This window comes from Solea solea, chromosome 21, assembly GCF_958295425.1.
Source record: "Solea solea chromosome 21, fSolSol10.1, whole genome shotgun sequence".
NCBI classification, from domain to species: domain Eukaryota; kingdom Metazoa; phylum Chordata; class Actinopteri; order Pleuronectiformes; family Soleidae; genus Solea; species Solea solea.
Genome location: NC_081154.1, coordinates 4,315,444 through 4,337,775, shown reverse-complemented (window position 1 = coordinate 4,337,775; position 22,332 = coordinate 4,315,444). Strand labels below are relative to the sequence as shown.

The 22,332-nt window shown below is 40.7% G+C and overlaps 2 protein-coding genes across 3 annotated transcripts in view; both read right to left on the bottom strand.

Annotated features, from left to right (window-relative positions):
• Positions 1-2,635: 2,635 nt before the first annotated feature.
• Positions 2,636-4,361, bottom strand: LOC131448600 (dexamethasone-induced Ras-related protein 1-like). Of its 2 annotated transcripts, none has more exons than XM_058621201.1 (2): positions 3,983-4,358; positions 2,636-3,809 (listed from the first exon to the last, which is right to left on the bottom strand). In XM_058621201.1, the coding sequence occupies exons 1-2, from the start codon at positions 4,251-4,253 to the stop codon at positions 3,280-3,282; spliced, it is 801 nt and encodes a 266-aa protein (XP_058477184.1). In that variant the 5' UTR covers positions 4,254-4,358; the 3' UTR covers positions 2,636-3,279. The 2 variants fall into 2 exon arrangements, with proteins under 2 accessions (XP_058477184.1, XP_058477185.1); XM_058621202.1 differs by having other exon boundaries at positions 3,396-3,735; positions 3,983-4,361.
• A 4,084-nt stretch (positions 4,362-8,445) lies between these two features.
• Positions 8,446-22,332, bottom strand: part of pemt (phosphatidylethanolamine N-methyltransferase) — a 44,227-nt gene continuing 30,340 nt past the window's right edge. Inside the window, exons 6-7 of the mRNA XM_058622057.1 lie at positions 15,320-15,394; positions 8,446-8,754 (exon numbers count right to left, since the gene is read on the bottom strand). Of these exons, the coding sequence (XP_058478040.1) occupies positions 8,700-8,754; positions 15,320-15,394 (130 nt within the window). The 3' untranslated portion in view covers positions 8,446-8,699. The remainder of the gene's footprint in view (positions 8,755-15,319; positions 15,395-22,332) is intronic.

Here is a 22,332-nt window from a genome sequence, read left to right as displayed (position 1 = left end):
CTCACACAAGTGAAATCGGGGTTTTATCGGATCACGGTTGAACCGGCAGAAACTTTTGTTTCCTCCACTAACAGTACACATACATACGGCCTTAAGTATAAGTGCTCTCAGGTGGAAAAACAACAGCGTGTACAGTGTGTTGTTATGTCATCAGTTTGATCTCTGCATGTCTGGATCATGTCCGCGTCTGCTCTGCTCAAACATAAATACATTACAGATTAAGCAGCGATCCTGCCAGAGACTCATCATTCCTTTATCACAGGTGAGTCTGGCTGGGCGGAGAAGAACAGTCCATCCGCTCCATCCATCCATCCATTCATCCATCCATCCATGTGTTGTGTAACAGGCGAGAAAGAAAATGAAGGTCTTTCTTTTTCCTCGGCTGTAAAAACAGAAAGGAGCAGCAAAATATTTGAAGGTTAAATAAAGTGCAGGTCTGACATGTCTGTAGAGAAGTACATTCACAGTTAGCTGTTACATAACCGTGTATTTTGTGTATTTAAAAACATGAGAGGACATAACGAAACAAAGTGCCATTGCACCCGAGCTTCTCGTTTCCAAGGCGCTCGTCTTAATGCACATGGTTTTTAAAGTGCACTGGGTAGATTGCACAAAGCCCTACGGTGTAGTACATGATGATGTCGATGTAAGTGTGGCTACATAAGGGTGTGTGTCGATGGGACACTCTGGCTTGTCCGTCGTCATCGTCATGGTCCACTGCTGCAGAACAGTCGAGTCGTGACACGCAAAAAAATATCCATTCAAAGAATTGATGGGTCATGAGGAGTAATATCAAGGACGGTCACATCTCAGTTTTTTCCCGAAACTAGAAGGAAACTAATCAACATTTTCTGCCATTTTATGGACCAAAAGTACTCACAGATTAATCACTTATGAACATATTTGGTTCATTAAGTTGCAGCACTACACAACAACCATGTTTTTAGGTTTATAAAGATACTCTGCGCCTATAAAGAAGAAATAAACAGTGTTGTAGTTTTATTTGAACTGATTCCTAAATGACATTTTGTTTGTACAAACACAACCATTACCCACTGGTTTGCAGACAATTTGATCAGATCATTAAAGCCAGGTTGGTTTCAGTGGAGTGTGCAGCCTGCTGTTGACCTTCAGATTAAACAATAAACTCACAAATTTCACCAGGACAAAAAGAAATTTAAACAAACGTGTCGCTCTCCAGCAAAGAGAAGCAGCTGCTGCAGCGTGATGATAATGATGATGATGATGATGATGATGATGATTACCATAATGAATACAAACAGGAGCGGAGCACGTGGTGTTACTGATCTGTGGGAGGCCAGTGTTACAGGACACTGCACACAGAGTGTCCATGACTTCTTACATAATCTCTTTCTCATCATCAACGCTCAGGGTAATGCAGAATAATCTGTGTGTGTGTGTGTACTTGTATTTGTTAACTCTGTGGGACCTTAGCAGGAACAGGAGTCCTCATGGAGACCAAAACCTGGACCCAATGAGGCAGGGATCTGACATTTTAGGGTTTTACATTAACTGGTTAAGGTTACGGCTTTTGTTTAATGCAGTGTCCTAAGAAGAGCAGCTGCACAAACCTCTGTGTGTGTGTGTGTTCTTGTATGTGTTACTTTGTGAGGACCAAAAAAAAAAAATTAACCACTGGGTGAGTGAGATTTTGGCTCATCTTCACGTTCTGTCACCCATTAAAATGACTTTTGGGATAATGTTTGCATGTATTATATATATATATATATATGTATATATATATATACTGTATATATATACATATATATGATATATGATATATATATATTTATTTCTCTGTTTTTGTCATAAATATTAAATAACTATAAAGTGTACGACAAAACAATAACTTTTACTTTGAAATCCGATGAAATATCATCATACATTTCTTTTTCATTCTTTTTCTTTTTCTTCTCATTTTCATTATAATTGTAAGGTTATATTGCTCTAGTCCGGCCCCTCTTGACCAGACTGGACGCTCATTGGAGTTTGACACCTGTGGTTAAGGGTATTTCGTTGTGATGGTTAAGGTTAAGGTTAAGGTTAAGGGACTTGTGCAGGGGGTGTGCAACCTGTGACAGACCATGGGTTCACTTGCTGCTGATAGTGAGGACCTGGTTACGTCACAGAGAGAACTGGACACTTTGTCTCCGGGACAGAGAAGAAAAAAAGAACGGTTGACCTAAACTGATGCAGAATTAAAAGTGTTTGCTTCAGGGTGAGATTATTAAGTGTGTGATGCAGAAATCTAAAAATCAGCTTTAACATCTTTAACAAACTGCCACTGGGTATTTTTATTTTTATTACTGCCATGTGAGTTTATGGTCATCCTGTGTTGAATCTTCTGTTTTAGACGTAACATTTTTATCTATTTATTATCTAACACAAGTATAGTTTCCCCCTGTGGGATTAATAAAGTCATATTCTGTTCTACTCTATGGCAATGTTGACTCCACGATGAGGCTTTAATTTACAAATAAACAGTGATTTGACTCTTTACTCTTTAATCTGCTTAGTTTCTTCAGACACATTTGTCCTTTTTGTAAATTTTCTACAACCTAAAAGTCAGTTTTTTTTCTCAGGAACAAGAATTAGAAACGAGAAGGAAACAACATTTAGTTTTACTTTGTGTTTTTTATTATTGTATTTTCAGACTTTTTCTCTTCTTTTCTTTTCTTTGACTTCTTTGCAAAAAGATTCATTGACATTGACAAATAAATATACATTCAAAAAATACTTTGGATTGCAACAATACATTCAAGTGCACTAAGCCATTATATATATATATGTAAAAAAAATCGATATAAACAAATGTAAACAGCATCATTTTCTTCTTCTCCCTCCACGCTCGCTCCACCTGAGCCATGAGTCTCTTTTCTCTCCTCTGGCATCTTTTTAAAGGCATGACGTCAACAACACACATTTATTTTACGCATCGATGCGCGAGTCTCACAAGGTATGAAGCCACGTCACACTGACAGAAGAAGCTAACATACTTAAAGGCCTCGTGGGCACTAGAGTGTGTGTATGTGTGTGTGTATTTTCAGTGGTTTTGTCGCGGACTCCACACAGTCAGTGTCCCTTGGAGACGGCGCTGCGCCAGAGCGCACAGCGGCGGCGGCCGCGGCGTCTCCACTCCGCCGCCGTCAGTTCGAGCGCATGCGAACCGCACAGGTCGCGTCAAGGCTCCGTGTTTCTTTCAAAGATCTGCGTCCAGGTTTTTTTTAGTTTTTGTTTTCGCACCTTCACACAGTCCGCTTAGCTGATCACGCACCTCTCCTTGTCCTTGCCCTGTCCGCCTCCTACCGCCTTCTCTTTAATGTACATGAGGTCGCTGTGCACGCTGGGTCTCCGCGCGCACGGCGTCACCACGCCGTACGCCTCCCCAATGTCCTTCATCTTCTTGTTCTTCAGGGACTTCCTGTGCAGCATGTCGCAGTACTGCACGGACACCTTGCGGTGCAGGTCGGGGCTCATTTCGTGAGGTAGTTTGGCCAAAGTAAACAGAGTCTGAAACATCTTATCCACGTTCTCGTTGCGCTTGGCGGAGATCTCGAAGTAGGCGCACTTGTCGTCGCCGGCCACCAGCTGCTCGATCTCCTGCTGCTGCACCTCGCGGTGGAACTCGCGGTCCCCCTTGTTGCCGCAGATCACCAGCGGCACGTCGATGTTCTCCTTGATCTTGTTCTTCAGGCACGACTTGGTCTCGTAGATCTGCCGCTTGAGCCGCTGCACCTCCTGGAAGGAGTCGCGGTTGTCGAGGCTGAAGACGAGGATGAAGACGTCACCTGGAGGAGGGGGGGAGAAAAAAGAAGGATGCAGAGGTGAGTTTATGTCAACTTAGAACTGGACAGTATCATAAACACTCTGTGCGCCGCAGCCACGCGCCGCAGCCACGCGCTCACAGCCTCAGCAACATGTTGCTGCCTGTGCGTAAAAGTCTGTGGATGTGGATAAGTACCTGTTAGGATGGACAGTCTCCTCATGGCGGGGAAAGGATGGTTCCCTGATGTATCCAGTATGTCCAGCTGGTAAACGTCTCCCTTAATGCTGTACACTTTCCTGTGAAAGTCCTCGATGGTCGGCGTGTACTGCTCCTCGAACCTCCCGTTCAGGAACCGGGACACGATGGCTGTTTTCCCAACTTTGGTGGAACCCAAAATCACCATCCTGTAGCAGTTCTTGGCGGGGATGTCAAAATCACTCTCGGACGGCGACATTTTCTTAATCATGGTTAAAACCTTGTGCGTAAAAGGCGCTGATGAGCCCGTTTTTCCCTCCTTTTGAGATGACTTCTGTGTCTCTGCTGTTGCTGTTTCTGTCTGGGTTGCGGGTCTGGAGGCTGCTATTTAAAGGCGCGCTGGACTCCTCCTCTTCGCGCGCGTCACAGCGGCAGCGGCAGCGCGCAGCCCCTCCGCTTGTCCAGCGGGCGCTGGGAAAGCGGAGCAAAGACTGGTTGCGTCAAACGGCCACTTTTGGCAAAGACAAGGCAGGAGCGCGGGGAATAGACTTTAAAAACATTAAAAACAATTCAAATGAAGAAAAGACTTCCACTGAAGCAACTTAATACTTGTCTTCCGGTGTTTGGACACTGAGTTGACAGGGAATTCTGGACATTTTCTGAAGATATCACTGATGTTTTTTTAACACTGGACACTAATAATAATAATAATAATTGATATTATGTCGTGAAGCAGCTGCAAAACAACATGTTTTTGCAGCTGCTGTCATTTATACAAAAATACATTTAGCACTGTAACAGTGTGTCATGTGTTTGCATTAGAGGATAAAGTGCAGGAGGATGGTGATGCTGACGTCTGAACCAGAGTGACCAACAGGGGGCACTAGAGGCACAGTTGAATCCACTACAATGCACGAATAACCTGTTAGAAAAAATACTAGGAACTGTGTGTGTGTGTTCTTGTATGTGTATCTTTGTGAGGACCAAAAAAACTTGCAAACCATAGGGAGGGAGGACATTTTGGCTCGTCCCTTAAAATAACTAGGGTTAGTGTCAGGCATTTAGTTTAGGTCACATGTGTCAAACTGGCCCGCCCACCACTGTGCAAGGTGATGGAATAGAGACAGAATATAAGTCTTAATGTATTTGCCAGCAATATTTTTTATAATAGTAATAAGATATTCAGTTGTAATCATTGCTTTATTAAATGTATTACACTCAACATGAAACTACATATATTTAAGCTGTTTTAATCACAATTATCCTCGTCATTATTTACTAAATTTTCAATTTGATTCTCCGTATTTGTGCATCATAAATATGTTTTTATTGTGAATCATTTTATATCAAAACAAGCACTTTTACTTTGCAATTCTGTCTAATATAATAATGAATATCTTATATTGCCCACCGGCTACTAAATAGCCTCTATGTCGGCCCCCACTTGACCAGACTTTATGCTCATAGTGAGTGTGTGAACAGCTTTAGGTCCCCACAACATGAGGAATACCTGGAACACACACACACACACACACAAACACGCACGTTTGCGCAGCATTCATAGTGAGGACACTCCTGGACATAATGCATTCCCTGTCCCCTTACCCTTACCTTAACTCTAAAACCAAGTCTTAACCCTTAAAAAAGCCATTTTAACGGGTGACAGAATGTGAGGACGAGCCAAAATGTCCTCACTCCCTATAAATGATACGGTTTTTTTTTGTCCTCACAAAGACACCCATACAAGAATTCACTCTCTCCCTCGCACACACAGATTTGCATAGATAGTCTTCTTGGGACACTGCATTGAATCATTAACCATGAGAACTAAGCTTCTGTATCCTGTAAACCAAACCTGTGATTGGAGACTTTGACCAATCACAGGGCAGCTCAGGGAAAGAGGGCGGATCCTATATTTTACAGTAGTGATAACAACAGCCTAGAAAAATGAATAAAATAAAGTTGAATCATGTTCCTACTCCTGATTTAGGGGCTGTTTAGGGACCTCATTATTATCATTCACATTGATTTTATGTTTAGATGTTCTGTATTTTTAGGGACCGTCAACAAGGAATAAAACAGAGATTGATTCATGTGTTCATGTGGTGGAAGGAGCTCAAGACAGACAGCCACCGTCTCAACGACCAACAGACGAGACTCAACAATCAAGTTTAATTATGTGTTTTTGTTTTTTTTGGTGTGTTGTCACTCAGCCCTCTCGGCGGAGGCAAAATCACCATGGCGACATACAAACAGCAGCCAGCTCGCTACAACAGATGAGTCACGGTTCCTAAAGGATCACCACAAGAACAAAAGCACAGCTGCAGTGTCCAGCGCTGGATCGTCTTACATCGGTCAGTGGAGCTAAATCATCATGTATGTGTTTGATCAGTCACAGTGATTATTGATTATCAATGGAGGGGGGAGGAGGGGGGGGGGTTTCAATTATCCACATCATTCATGTCATCATCCACCCACAGTTTGTCATGCGTGAATGTGACAGCCGTCAAATATGGTAAAGAGTAAAGAGCCGGTGACGGTGACGCATGAATTAATGAGCTGATGCCGGTCAACCAGTGCAAAACCAACTTCAGTCCCTCTGAAGTCTGACGTGACGACATCAGTGACAGCGTGGCTTCACCGCTGTTCACCACTGGCAACAGTGTTGGAATGTGACAGAGCGTGAGACACTGGGCCTCGTCCAAAGTGAGGCGTCAATTTAGTTGTATGACGTGTCTTTTCAATAATCTTCTGTCTCCTTGTGGTTGTGAAGTGTGACTTTGTGGTTATAAAGTGTCTCTTTGTGGTTTTTCTGTGTCTCTATGTGGTTATTGGCACATTTTTGTAGTTATTTTGTGTATCTTTGTGGTTGTAAAGTGTTTTTTGAGGTTGTTTTGTGTCTCTTTGTGGTTGTAAAGTATCTCTTTGTGGTTGTAAAGTGTTTCTTTGTGGTTGTAAAGTGTTTCTTTGAGGTTGTTTTGTGTCTCTTTGTGGTTGTTTTGTGTCTCCATGTGGTTTTTCTGTGTCTCTATGTGGTTATTGGCACATTTTTGTAGTTATTTTGTGTCTCTTTGTGGTTGTTTCGTGTCTCTTTGTGGTTGTAAAGTCTTTCTTTGTGGTTGTTTTGTGTCTCTTTGTGGTTGTTTCGTGTCTCTTTGTGGTTGTAAAGTCTTTCTTTGTGGTTGTTTTGTGTCTCTTTGTGGTTTTTCTGTGTCTCTGGGATTCTTTTGTGTCTCTCTTTGGTCATACAGTTTCTTTGTCTTTCTGTGCATCTTTGCAATTGTCTAGCGTCTCTATGTGTTGATTTTGGGTAAATATGAACACTTTCATACAGAGACACTGGTCAGCAGTGCTGTGACCATGAGGCCTGTTCACATATCCATCCATGTTATTGGAGTCAGTAAGTTTCTTTCTCTGATTAAGACTTTTCAAACATGATCCGAAAAGAACGCGCATTGTCCAAGTTAGTGCTGGGTCAGGTCGTTGCATCACAGGGTCAATGTACTCCACTGCTCAGCCACTTCACGGCTTATATGTACTGTACATACACACACACACACACACACACACACACACACAAGTGTTTCCTGAGGCTTTCTGCTCTGACAACAAGACTGTCTGTGTCCATGACTCAGTCACCTGTTTAAACGCTGTTTTTTTTTTTTAAAGAAAAAGAAACATAGATCAATGAAGTCTTTCATGAAGGGAAAAGCACGTATGAGTAATATGTTCCCATCACTTCAGTGTAAAAATGTACTTTCACCAGTTGGTTACTCAAAGTTACCCTTGCCAGACAAAAACAGCATGAACTGTGCAGGGATGTATAATTACACAAAATAGCTGAGGTGCTTGTTACAGATCTGTAAGAAGAAGCGGGGGCGATGACGAGGGGTCAGCAGTGGGAGAGGCGAAAAATGGTCCAAATCACAGTCGCCAGTTCCTGTCTTTTATTTTGTTGAAGGTCTTGGTTTCCTGTGTAGTGTTCTTGCTTTAAACGAGCTGCTGCAAAAGTTCCTGCGGTGGAAAAGATGAATGAAGATGAAGCCACCAGGGGGCGACTCCACTGGCTAAAAAACTGAATGGAAGTCTACGGGAAAATGATCGTCAACGTCTTATTTGAGAACATTGTCCAAATCAATTAATGGTCTCAAACGCTAGTTTCAGGTCTTCTCCAATAGAATAAAACTTCACTTTTGTACGTTATGTCCCCGTTTTAGAGGTAAATACACTATAGAGCACATGATTGACAGCTCGTATTGTCCAATAGGAGCCTGGCTGAATTTGTAACTGTAAAAAAATGGACATAGAGGCAGTAAAATCACGAACGCGACAGGAAGACTTTTATATCGAGTTTATGGGTTAGGGTTAGAGCCAGAATCCACAGTTTTACTATAGGCAACTTCCAGTGTTGTAGGGGCGGAGCTTTGAGGAGAATAGATTCAAAACAGACAAAAAGAAAGACGTAAAATAAACACTTGCATGTGTATTTATTTTTAATATCACACGACAGACATCTGAAAATTATATTGACGACTGTTCACGTTCGTGTGGTTTAAAAAAATTATTTTTTTTAAAAAGCTGCAGTTTTGTCCTTTGTGTCCACACAGGCAGCTGGGGAGAAATGTCTTTCAGTCAGTCCCTCTGTCCGTGTGTCCGTCCACATGACAGGATGGGAATCCTCGGCCAAAACCAGGAGCAGCAAGCGCCTGCGAGGCGATTACTCGAGCTTGCGGCGCGGACTCCGCTCCTCGTAGATGTGTTCAGTGAACGGTCTGTAAATACAACGGAACAAATTTATAAGGGGACAATAAATGTCCGTACCACTCTGTGCCTGGAGCGTGTGTGTGTGTGTGTGTGTGATGGAGCGTGACTGAGCTTTATGTGTGTGTGTGTGTGTATATGATAGGAAGATTCATCCACTCGGTTGCACGTGAATGCACATGGGACTTATAGAACGACCACCTGTGCCGGCAAACAGTGGCTCTCTGCTCCCGAGGTGCATTCGAGGAAATCTGGGAATTATCAGCCCTTAGAGGGGGGAAAAAGTCTAAAGTCTGTCTAAATCCAGACAGTCTCGAGATCGTATTATTCAAGTAGCTTAAAAAGTAGAATTAATCATAACCAAACTAAGTCATGAATGTGGTTATAAATTATAACAGGACACTGACATGATACATTCACTAAAGTTGGGTCAAAACATCGATTTGGTGATATTTCGCCAGCACAAATATAGATATTTTAACCCTTTAACACCTAACCATAAAAGAGCCAGAAAATTATCCTGTGACTAAGTGCTTTCTTTTTAAAAGAATTACTTTCAAGATCTGGCAGTTATTTACAATTTACTGCAAGTTTTATTTAAAGGTGACATCGAATTTAACGTTAACATTTTCTACAGTTAGCCAGATATCATGACACATCGCTATATGATTGTCATGTGATGTATTGATTATCACAGAATCGCTGTATCGTGCGTCGCACATCGTATCGCGAGGTTCCCTGTGATTCCCGTCCCTAACTCTCACAACATGTTTACTCTGCGTCCAGTAATCTGGACAATATTAACACATTCCATTCAAAAGTGCAGTGTGTAAAAACTGCAGTAACATTTACTGGTGATGTTACAGCTGAATAACCTTCACTTCATTCTTCTGTTCTGTTCCAAGTGTGTTGGAGAACATATGTACTGTAGCATTCAGTCAACGCTAAAACTCAAAAGATGTTTACTTTGTCCACTGTGAGCTATTGCAAGAACATAATGTTCAATGTTAAATATAAAAGGCTCATTCTGAAGTCTTTTTTCCTCTTTAATTTCTGCCAAATGAACATAACGTTATCTATATTATACACACTGGGCCTTAATGCCGGGTTCGGCACACAGATGGTCCTCCTCACAAAAGAGAGAAAAGCACGGAAGAACACGAAGGCAGGAAGGAAGGATGGAAGGAGGGAAGGAAGGAAGGAAGGTTGGTGGCTGACTCGTACGGGAACAAATGTGAAGGTGACAATTTCAGAAAATCAGTGAAAAGAAAAATACTGGATAAAAGCACAATATAAAACACATGTTTTATATGATTTATATAAATAGGAAACGTGAGTAAACCCGATCTTGCATAAATGTAGACACACACGAGGTCAAGTGGAAGGTCACGACACACACAATCACACACAAACCATTTGCCTTGACTTGCTTTGACGTTTCAGGTCGTGTCTGCGTCACCGTAGCAACCGTTTCAGCTATAATTTAAGGTCTGGCATACAGACATACAGTGGGGCAAAAAAGTATTTAGTCAACCACCGATTGTGCAGGACCTCCCACTTAAAATGATGACAGAGGTGTGTAATTTTCCTCATAGGTACACTTCAACTGTGAGAGACAGAATGTGAAAAAAACATCCTGGAAATCACATAAAGAATAAAATTCTTAAAGAATTTATTTGTAAATTATGGTGGAAAATAAGTATTTGGTCAATAACAAAAGTTCAACTAAATACTTTGTAATATAACCTTTGTTGGTCCTCTAGAGCAGTGATGTTTTGGGGCTGTCGCCGGGCAACACAGACTTTCAACTTCCTCCACAGATGTTCTATGGGGTTGAGGTCTGGAGACTGGCTAGGCCACTCTAGGACTTCGAAATGCTTCTTACGGAGCCACTCCTTCGTTGCCCGGGCGGTGTGTTTGGGGTCATTGTCATGCAGGAAGACCCAGCCTCGTTACATCTTCAATGCTCTCACTGATGGAAGGAGGTTTTGGCTCAAAATCTCACTTTCCTTAACACGGATCAGTCGTCCTGTCCCCTTTGGAGAAAAACAGCCCCAAAGCATGATGTTTCCACCCCCATGCTTCACAGTAGGTATGGTGTTCTTGGGATGCAACTCAGCATTCTTCTTCCTCCAAACACGACGAGTTTGTACCAAAAGGTTCTATTTTGGTTTCATGTGACCACATGACATTCTCCCAATCCTCTTCTGGATCATCCAGATGCTCTCTGGCAAACTTCAGACGGGCCTGGACATGTACTGGCTTAAGCAGGGGGACGACGTCTGGCTCTGCAGGATTTGACTTGTTTGTAGGTGACCAAATACTTATTTTCCACCATAATTTACAAATAACAGGAGGAAAGAAAGTGAAAATGCCTCCTTTTTCCTACTTCTCCCACCACAATTATTGTGATTATCTTCAATAAACTCTTAAAAACTCTCTCAAAGCAAAGAATCTATTTACTGTAGTTGTTTAAAATGAGCTTATATTAACACCATAACACACACAGCAACAGGAATGATCTAATCTAATACGACGAAGGACACAGGATTTGTTTGGAGAGGTGAGATGGAAAGAAATCCATTGAATTAAATTGAATAATCAAAAAAAAAATACACACGTAAACAGGAGGGTGAGCACGTTAAACACCAAAACTACTGAATCATAATTGAAAAAATGTCTAAGAAGTGAGAGTCATGCCATGCTGACACGGTGTAAACATTCATTAAAACATAATTGATCGCTGTCTCAGTTTGCTGTGCATTCCCGGGATTTGTCAGTAGACGCGAAGGCTATAAAAATCATGATTTGGTGTCATCTTTCGCCGCCGCCTCACACACACACACACACACACATGTTCGACATTCATGACTTGAGGGGACATTGCATTGACTTACATTCATTTCTTGGAGACTTACTCTAACCTTAACCACAATTACTACTGGCCTAATCCTAATCCTAACCCTAACCCTAACCCTAACCTAACCTTAAAACATATCTTCACCTTAAAATGTAGTAATTTACGTTATGGGGACTTGCTTTTTGTCCCCACAAGGAGGACAAGTCCCCATAATGTGACTGTGTAAACAGGTTTTGGTCCCCACAACATGAGTAAAACCTGGAACACACACACACACACACACACACACACACACCTGCTCCAGCAGCGGTCCCACCACTGCCTTTACCTACACTACAGTCCCAGACGCTTGCCTCTCATCGCCTAGTTTAACTACATGAGATCATTCAGCATCTTAGGGGGATAAAAATAGCCGATGAACCGTTTTCCTCGCAGTCGCTCGCAGTGTGTGGTAAAATGTGACACCTGCCTCTCTCTCAATTCACAGGTTCTGGCTAAATTGCCATAGTGGGGCACAGGCGCTGCTGGAAATCGCCTGCAGTGATGAGCACACCTGCGGTCACGTCGGCGGGAACGCCGGGTTAATGTGTGACACGCTCGGCGGGAGCACGTGTGTGTGTGTGTGTGTGTGTGTCGCTGCTCTTTTCTGCGTTCACGTCCAAATGAGACCTGGTCTGGTTTCCCGCTCGTGCGGTCAATGAGACGGCGTCTGAATCCTGTCCTCACACTTTACTGACTCATGTGTGATGATTCATGAAGCGGAGGGAGATGCTGGTGAAATGATATGAATAAAATAAGCACGTTAGGCCTCGGGTCCCAGATTAGGAAGGGATGTTAAAGAGTTTGTCAGGTGTAATGTGTTGCTGTGTGTGTGTGTGTGTGTGTGTGTGTGTGCTCTTTAGTCATATGTACGTCAGCCAATTTTTCCATCATCAATTTCTTCGTGCTACAGTTTATTTGATCTGTTCTCCTTCTTAAAGCTGTAGTGCGTGACCTTTGGTGTTTTCTTAATGACGTTATTTAGGCCTGAATGAGTGTTGAAAAAAAAATTATTGGGATATGATTCGCGATATTAGAGGAAATGGTCATTTTTACACCATTAAATCTCATTTTCATTTCGAAAAAACGTATTTCAAATGATAACTGTGTGATATCTGTGCAGATCTGTGAGAGACAAAGACGTTCTCTTCAGTCTGTAGAATAGATCAAGACAATAATTCATCTAAAAATGATATTTTCACACACATTTTGTCTTTCATATATACTGTGCTGACATTTTATTTCAATAAAATTGGCTCTAATGTTGTTGTTACTTTGTCCCCGTCTCTGAACCGGCTCTGTCAGGCAAAACTATCAGACCTGACAATTTTTGTGAGCGGGGGCAAGAATATGGAATTAGATTTGTGACGATCATTTCAAACAACACTTTACATTTATTTATTTATATGTTTATTTCGGTCATGTCAGTTAAATCACTCATCATCACACATCATCTTAGTGTAGTTCACACAATACACATCACCGAAAGGGAAAGTGGGAGAAGCAAAAGCTTATCTAGTCCCGCCCCCATTACCCACAGAAACATGAAGCAAGCAACACTTTCTGAATTGAGCAAACAAAAAAATGAAACCATACAAAATCCAAACACACAAATTACTACTTACTAAAATATCGATTTAATCGCGTTTTTTTGTTTTTTGTAGGAAGCTGCCTGCTGATTGGCTACTGAGTTTTGAAGTTAGAGCTCAATGGACAGGAAGTAGTCGCCGTCCGCCTGGAATTAGTTCCCCAAGCTTTGTCGGAGTTCCAGACTGACAGCAACAATCTTATGTAGGACGTTAAGTTCTTATTCTAATTGTTGTTTATAAGCCGTAAATGAGCTATTGTGTGAATGGAATGAAGTGTGACGGAAAATGTGCTGTATGAACGTGTGACTGAACGACTGATGACTGTCATCCAAACGAGAAAAGCACTTAATAAATACAGACCATTTACCACACACACACACACACACACACACACACACACACACACACACACAGGCCTGATGAGTAATTGCACACACCAGCTGCTTTTATGATGAGCTCCATTTGTGATTTGTGAGCTGCGGCTTATGTGGCCTCAGCGTGTTTGTGAGTGTGTGAACTTCTATATGTATATGTGTGTGTGTGTACAGATGACCAGAAATAGGTCAACCTTCGTTTGTTTTGATGATTTAGAAATGATTCCATCAGGGGGAGGAAGAGGAAAAATTACCCTAACCAAGGAGGCTTTGAATACACACCGATTAGAAAAAATCAACTCTTGGCCTCTTTTTAATCTGTCTCCACTCTTTCGCTGAACTAATGGATGTCGCTCTGAATAGATTGAGATGACATTTAAAAAGACGACACAAGAGATGAGGACGAGAAGTGCCGGGAGCGGAGAGACGGGTACGTCACCGCCCTAACGAGGTGGCCTTGTCAACTTGAGTGACATAACCCCAATTACCTGTATGTAGGTATGACCTACATACTATATGAAGCGTGTCAGTGCCACAACATAACATAAGATCAGAGTTTTCAGTTCACTATTATGAAGGCATATTTTCTGTGGTGTCTTGATTTGGTTATAAAGGGAGACGGATTTCAACGTAGACCCTGTCCAGACTTGGTAATAACATGCACACGCACACCCGCCCATACCCGTTAATAAACGCCCCGCTGACCCCACCTGTAACTGTGGTTTAAAACACGGGGGCTCTCATACTGACGCTCTCATACTTTAACCCTATAAAATACACAAAATGCAAAGAAATAAAATTAAAATAAAATACTCCATGTGTGGTCACAAAAATAACAAACATATAGTGAAACTAAAAAGAACAATGCACATAATTTACAAGGTGTCTTTTTTATCCCCTTGTTGATGCCGGCGACATCTGACTTTCAAAATAAAAGAAATTTGGGCTTATTAAAAGTGGTTTATTTTTATAATGCATGTATAAATTAGTTTTTTTTAATGAAAAACCAATATATTTTTGTTGTCACTCGCTGACCGCCTGCGTTTAGTTAATTTTCTCCCATGTGTGAACCCATGAATTTCATCCATCCATCCATCTTCTACTGCTTTATCCTCCACATGAGGGTCTTGTCGGACACCCCACCCGGTGCAGGACTCTGATCTGACGTCATGTGGGCGGCCCTATCCGCACAAGGATACGCTGCAGTTTCACTGTGATTTTTACACAAACCAGTTGGATCCCTGTCGACAAATGTCAACACCAAGTCTGTATGGGGCCTCAAACAGTCAAACAAAACTCATAGTTCCACAGGGCAGAACTCTGGGTCCCCTGCCGTTTGGTCTGCTTGTATAAACATCGTCTTTTAACATTCAAAGCCCTCCATAACTTAGCTCCTCCATATCTCACTGACCTCCTCCACACTTACACACCTTCCCCTTTGCATTTTGAATTATTGTATTAATTTTTAACCTCCACCTACTGTGTTGATCTTGTCCATTTTATTTCATTTCAACGTCGGTGTGTTTGATGTATCTTCAGCGACCTTGAGAGCCAGAAAGGCACTTACAAATAAAATGTGTTATCATTATTATTATTATTATTATTATTATTATTAATAATAATGTTATTGTTATTATCTAAATGTTCTTGACAGCAACTGAAAATGTGTTCATTTAATAAAATGAAACAGGACATGAGACAAAGAAAGACTTACCCCTCGAATGTCAGTGCCACCTTGTAAGCCACCGCGACTATGACGGTCAGAACAAGTCCGATCGGACTGGCGCTACTGGACACAGAGAGGGAGAATAAAAACACAAAGATAAGTCTTGGTTAAAATACCGTAAAAAATCGAATGTGAATGTGAATTTGATGCAGACGGAATCAAAGTTTTAGCTTGCTTCATGAAAACAAGGAGTGACCTTGATAATACGGAATATTAAACCATTTAAATTGTCCTTGTAACAACCAAGATTTAACAAAGTTCAAATAGACTTTTAATCGGCGGTTTCCGCACAGCATACGACACACTGACCTACATATACCTGAAGAGAATGTGACACAGTGACACAGTTTTATTTTACTCCGGGAGTTTGTGGTGTAGTACAGCTTTTATTGGTAATCATCGTGGAGATAAACAAACACACACACACACACACACACACACACACACCCCCCCACCACCTGTTCACACAAGAAGTTGAAGCCTGCAATTGTGAAAACATGAATTATTCAGGGGGGTGACACACGCTTACAGGCAGTAGGGCATCTCAAAACTCTTGTTGATGAGGCTTATGAAACCGTCCACCGTGACCTAGTTCAGCAGACACAAATGGAGGCAACCAGATACAGGGAAGAATAAAATGACAAAGTCAAAGACTTTTAATGCTTTTTTTGGAGTTTTTTTCCATACACAAAAAAGCAATTAATGCAAAGCCAGCACTGAATTATAATTTATAATCTGCTTTGGACTTTGACAAAAAAAAAAAAAAAAAGCTTTTGTGCCAACTCCATGGACGAAATGTTGAAGGACATGCTACTCATGGTCTTTACAGACTTAGGGACATTATAAACATGAATAAATGTCCTGGTCTTTGTTCAGACGCTGCCGAGTTTGACACAATTATATAATAAATTTATTCTATTTCCACTCTTACCGGTCGACATTGGTCTGACTGTGGTCGGACTTGAAGTAATCTGCCATACTGGCGAGTTAGTGTGTCCTTTTTTTTAATTAACAATCACTTCACTTTCAGTGCTCATTCTCTCCTTTTTTTAAATTCTGTATGTTAAGCACATTTACATGTTTCTCTATAGTATTTTTTTTCCCACTAACTGCCGTGATCACAAACAGCTCACGGCTTTAAATCTGACACATGCTGCCACGTGTGTCATTGTGACACGTGTGTACATCTGACATGGCAATGACTCGGTACATATTGTGCGTGTGTGTTTGTGTGGTTATCTTTATTTACCGTGACCCATATTACAAAAAAACGTCATAATTGCAAATGGGAGAACAAATATCGGTCAAGCCGCGTGACTGGCTTGTGTTGAAGTGGAGTCATAATCCCCCAGTTCAAACGTTACTCATAACGAGTAACGTTTGCAGGAATTATAACAGAAACTACACGAGGAGAAGTAGTTAAATATCTATATTTAGATGGCGTGATCATGAGGGTGATCCTTTGAAAATGGTTGAAAATATTCTGTTGCCGTGGCAGACAAATATTTCGTTCAGTCCCAGACAATGAACAGGATGTGACTGATATGTCGGGCTGATGAAAAGTGAGCACATTCAAAAATGTGAGTCATTGCCACTGTTACATGTTCTGCACAGAGATGTGGGTCATACGCAGTCATCTTCAAAAATCATAGACTTCATTGATGATAGTTGTGACTGTGGGAGCAGCGCCCGCTGTGTTCCAACAAACACTGATGGAACATATTTGCACAGCGCACGCTCACTTTGAGAGCAGATGTAGCTTTAATGGATAAAGGCGAGGATGACATGCGGGTCACTTTTTTTGTTGTGCGGGGAATGTGAAACGTCTTCAAATGAATGAAATTCTCTCATTCTGGTTTCTTCATATATATTCAGACTTTAGACTTACTTTATATATATTCAGACTTTCATTATATATATATTCACACTTTATATATATATGTATATATATATATATACATATACATAAGACTTTCATTATATATATTCAAACTTTCATTATATATTCAGACTTTTTTTATATATATATATATATATATATATATATTCAGACTTTCATTATATATATTAAAACTTTCATTATATACGTATATTCAGACTTTCTTTATAATCAAAAACTTTCTTTACAGATATTCAAACTTTCTTTATATATATATTCAGACTTTCATTATATATACTAAAACTTTCATTATATATATTCATACTTTCATTATATATACTAAAACTTTCATTATATACATATATTCGTACTTTCTTTATATATACATATATATTCATACTTTCATTATATATACTAAAACTTTCATTATATACATATATTCGTACTTTCTTTATATATATATATATATATATATTCAGACTTTCATTATATATATTAAAACCTTCATTATAATCATATATTCAGACTTTCTTTACAGATATTCAAACTTTCTTTACATATATTCAGACTGTCATTATAAATATTAAAACTTTCATTATATATATATTCAGACTTTGAGTAGAATAACATTCTGTGCAACCAAATCACTCACATAAGCATTCTATGGGTTACATAACCTACTCGGAGCAAAGGAAATCAAGACACGGAGGGCTGAAATTACAGTGACAAAGGAATCCACAGAGATCATCCTGCTCAATTAGAAAAGCACATGGATGTCCAGCTGTACACTTTTGAAAAATGTCACTGAAGTGCTGTGAAATTGAAGGTCAGGGGGAGACGCAGAGTTTGCAGACAAGCCCGCAGCTTAATGAAAAAACTGTTTTACAAAGAAAACAAATAAATAAAGATTTGTCAGTTCTTTTGCATCCTGAAGGCCTGTGCTGCAGTGATGAGGTTGATAATCCCAAAGAATTTCATTTGGTGCCAGGGTTTATGATTTATTATTTTCTACATAAAAAAGAAAAACAAGCCCGATGTTTTATCCTGTTTCATGACAAACTGCGCAAACCCTACAAATTATCTTTAGATGTGCAACTGACGGGGAATTATTTAGCGAGCTAAATGTGTAATCATGGCAGTGTTTGTTGGCGGTGGAGGTTTACACATTATATTGCAGGAAATGCCCTGGCAAGCGAAAAGATTTGTCACTTCCTGGGAATCATTTTCCAAAAATAGAAAAAAAAAATGAATGTGCCATAGATGCTCTGAAAATGCTCCAGTACAAAACTAAGTTAATGTCAAAATAGTGACATTGTTCTGAAATAGTGAGTGATTTCCACTTAATTTCAGTCCTAGTGTGTTTTATGAACATCTGTTTTAATCCTACATGTGCTTGACCAGATTTGACTATGTTATGAGGATAGCATATGCACATCTATATTCATCTGTAGACATTAAAAAACAGATGTGTTTTTCCTTTACTTATGTTAAATGATTAAAAACGCTGTTTTGCATTAAAGATGCATTAAAATGCAATATTTTATCCACGTCTTAGGCCTTGTTCATATCTGGTTTTAACATCCATCCTATCATGCCCATATCTCGCCAAGTGTGACTCTTCACACCTGGCATTGAAAATGCATCCTGGATGAGTTTCCTGTGAACGCATCTCATCGGCTTCTCCACTCTCTCTCCCGCTGACGTCACGTCTGTCTGCAAGAACTAAATTATGTTTTTCTTAATGACTCAAACTGCAAAGACGTGACGCTCTTTTGTGTGCATCTGTGAAACGGAGCACGTCAGCTGAGAAGGCGGTCCCTCATCCGTCCCGAAGACAGGATTCTGGACAAAAATACGTCTTCAAATCACCTGTGAATGTGGTTTCTGAACATATTCAGGACTGTGATTGGATCACCGTGGATGGATTTAAATACCAGGTCTGTTTGGGTACTTATCCCGCTGTAAACATTTGTAAATTAAAATATTGACTGCATTTTACGTTACATAAATGAAGCTGATTACCATCTTTATTGTTTTTACTTTTGCTAATACCGTCAAGTGACTTGTATTTATATATAGCCTGACACTATAAACACAGTTCGCTCTAATTATATAATCCGCACCGTATGCATATTGTATTGTGTATATAGTACATATAGAAGTGGCGTTTATGACACGATTATGTCATTTCTATTTCTTGTTCAAACACTGATGCAGAAACAAACGTTCAGAGTCACATATGGGGAACACTGGGCTCCACTGTGATAAACACATAAAACCATGAATGTACACTTTGTCCTGCCGAGCTGTCTTGAGATGTTTCACAGCTGTCACAGTCCGGCTGCTTTTAACACTTACATCTACATATGCACACACACGCGGTTTATTATGAGCCACTGCCGCTGCAGAGTTGGGGCTTGGTGGTGGTGGTGCAGGGACGTACGATTGATTATGCCTGCGGTGATGAATGACCTTTACAAAAAAAAAAAAAAAAAAAGCCTAAAGATAAGGCATCCGTCCCACAAGCTCAACACATGATAACGGTCCGTGACATAACCGGAGGGCAGCATTCAAATCCATGTATATTACTCCGCCAATGTTGCGGTTATAATACAAAGGGTGGGAAAAGAGGAGGTGAAAGAAGTTCAACGCATAACCTTTAAAAATAGACCCGATGCTGTTATTATTCCATCATTGCCATTTTTGACCATGAAGATGTTAACAACACGTTTGTGCTGAGTCATGTCAAAGACATAATAATTCTCCAACTGGGTAACAAATAATGGTCTACCAAAAATAAACAGCCCAAAGATGACTCCGCTAAAATACTTTTGCTGATTTGTATTTACATTTTTACAGTCTGTGCAGCGCAGAGCATGCGATATATATAGGATATATATTTTTGGACTGATTGGGATTTTATATTTTTTTTCTCTCCTCGTATCCGATCGAGTGATTTTGACCAGTATTGGACCGATACTGATTCTGAACTTTTTTCTGCTTATTTTAACCATAAAAGGACCAGAAAATGTCCTGTAACTAAGTGCTTTTGCCCATTTTTCCAAAATAACTTCCAATATCTGGCAGTTAACAATTAAAAAAACTATTTAACAATTTAAAAAACATTAGAGTTGTACACGAACAACCGATTTTGCACGTTAAATTTGAAATTGGAACAGTCTAAAACATATTTACAATAACATTTGTCTCTCAATGTGCAAAAAAACGGGGCCAAAATATGGAAACTATGTACAACTCTCTCCTCTCTGGCAACAAAGACTCTGATTCTCCGGCTTCCTGAAACAGAGCGCGAGTTAAATTACCATAATAACCACATGTTGGCTTTAACGTGCAACTTCTCAGCTTTCAGAAAGCGCTTGTGCCAACGTGTCGTCAGCGACAGCTCGATGTTAAAGGGTCAAACATTCATCTGATATTCCAACATTTAAAGTTCAGGTGTTCCCTTTTCATGATGACCAAAGAGAAGAATAATTTTGTGGGCATTCCCAGGGGTTAGGGTTAGGGTTAGGGATATAATCCCTCCAGCGTGTCGTGGGTTGGCCCTGAGGTCTCCTCCCAGAAGGACATTTCTGCAACACCTCAGCTGGATGCATTAATAAGTTTTTATAATAAACACTGCAGCTTTAAATATGATTTGGCCTCACTAAGAGATAAAGTTAATCCATCAAACTCCAGTCATGATGCTGCTGCCTATGACCTTGGACGAAGATGTGGATAATTAAATCATGAGTTCAGACAAAGTGTATCATGATTCTCCTTCATCATTTATCGTTATTATACATCAACAACATCAGAGAACACCGCTCACACTGATCAATACTTATCACAACAGATCGAAAAATAACCAACTGTAAACAACACGGATGACGTAACATTTTAAAGCAGCACAAAGCAATTTTTTTTTACAGTATAGCCTTAAAAATAAAAGCTTCGGAATCGTTTATATGGGTCACTGACTTGTAACGTTGAAAACGGAGCCTCTCTCGTTCCCACTCTGCACCTGAACCAAATGTCCTCAGTGCAGGCACTGAGGACATTTGGCGAGTCGTGACGGTCACAGAGCCATAAAATCATGGAGCGGCTTGACTCGCAGTTAATCCTTCAAGGAGAACATGCGGTAATCTCATCACTGCTCTGTGGAGTATGTAAGGAAGCATCAACGCATCTTTACGCAGAGAGATGAATTCTACTGCTCAGGTATTTTTTGGTGTCAAGCAACAGGTTACGCTAAAATTACAGATTGTTTTCCCTTTTTTTTTTTTTTCTTCCTCCAGTTGAATGTGGGTTGAAAATAGACCCCGGAGAAAGACGCCGCTCACACGCAGCATCTTCCGCACACACATACAGTCCATTAAATGAAGGCGGGGGCGCACAAAAGAGTGACGCATCCGTTGTGACCCACATCCGTTGTGACCCACATCTGTTGTGACGTGCCACGTTGGTCTGGGAAGTCGCAAAGTGGGTACAAATATCTCAACTTTGAGGGTCTTTTGATACTCGGGCCTCGTCTGTTGACCCTGCCATCATTCCGACAAAGCCCCTATATCAGTTTGTGGAGGAGAGGAAGCGCCCCAGACATGGCCAGTTACTAAAAGTGTTTTCCACAATTCACTGAGGCTGCAGTATACCTTCAGTCATCTAAGCAGCTTCCAGGGTTCAGTTACGGCTTTATCCCTACAAGCGAATTGGTTAAAAACAAATTTCATGTGTTTAAAGGCGCTGCATGTGACCGACCTCTTCATCAGCAGAGCAGTCTGAAGTGGCTTGGAGGAGGGAGGCGGGCGTGAGTAAACATCTGTGAGCCATGCACAGAAATACTTATTTCTCAGCCCCACTCAGACGCTCCAACACTTTGTTTCCATGATAAAAGCTCGAAAAAAAACCAACTGAGAATGAATGTAGGACAGAGCCAGGACAGTTAGATCGAGGGTCAGAGGCATGAGGAGGCAGCGGTTGCTAGGATGTCAAGAAGAGTTCAATTGTTTGAATGAAAAAGCCCTTCTCACAACAGATCGAGGTAAACTGTGAATGAGTCTCCCGTCATTCAGTGAAGACACAGTGAGGAGTTTGAAGGTTTTCACACGCCGAGCTGAACCCACGC

Bases quoted from the DNA above. Each gene is read 5' to 3' on its own strand.
- LOC131448600 (XM_058621201.1), bottom strand. From the start codon at position 4,253: ATGATTAAGAAAATGTCGCCGTCCGAGAGTGATTTTGACATCCCCGCC. The intron at 3,810-3,982 runs GTACTTATCCAC...CCCCTCCTCCAG, and splicing joins GAGACTGTCCATCCTAACAG to GTGACGTCTTCATCCTCGTC.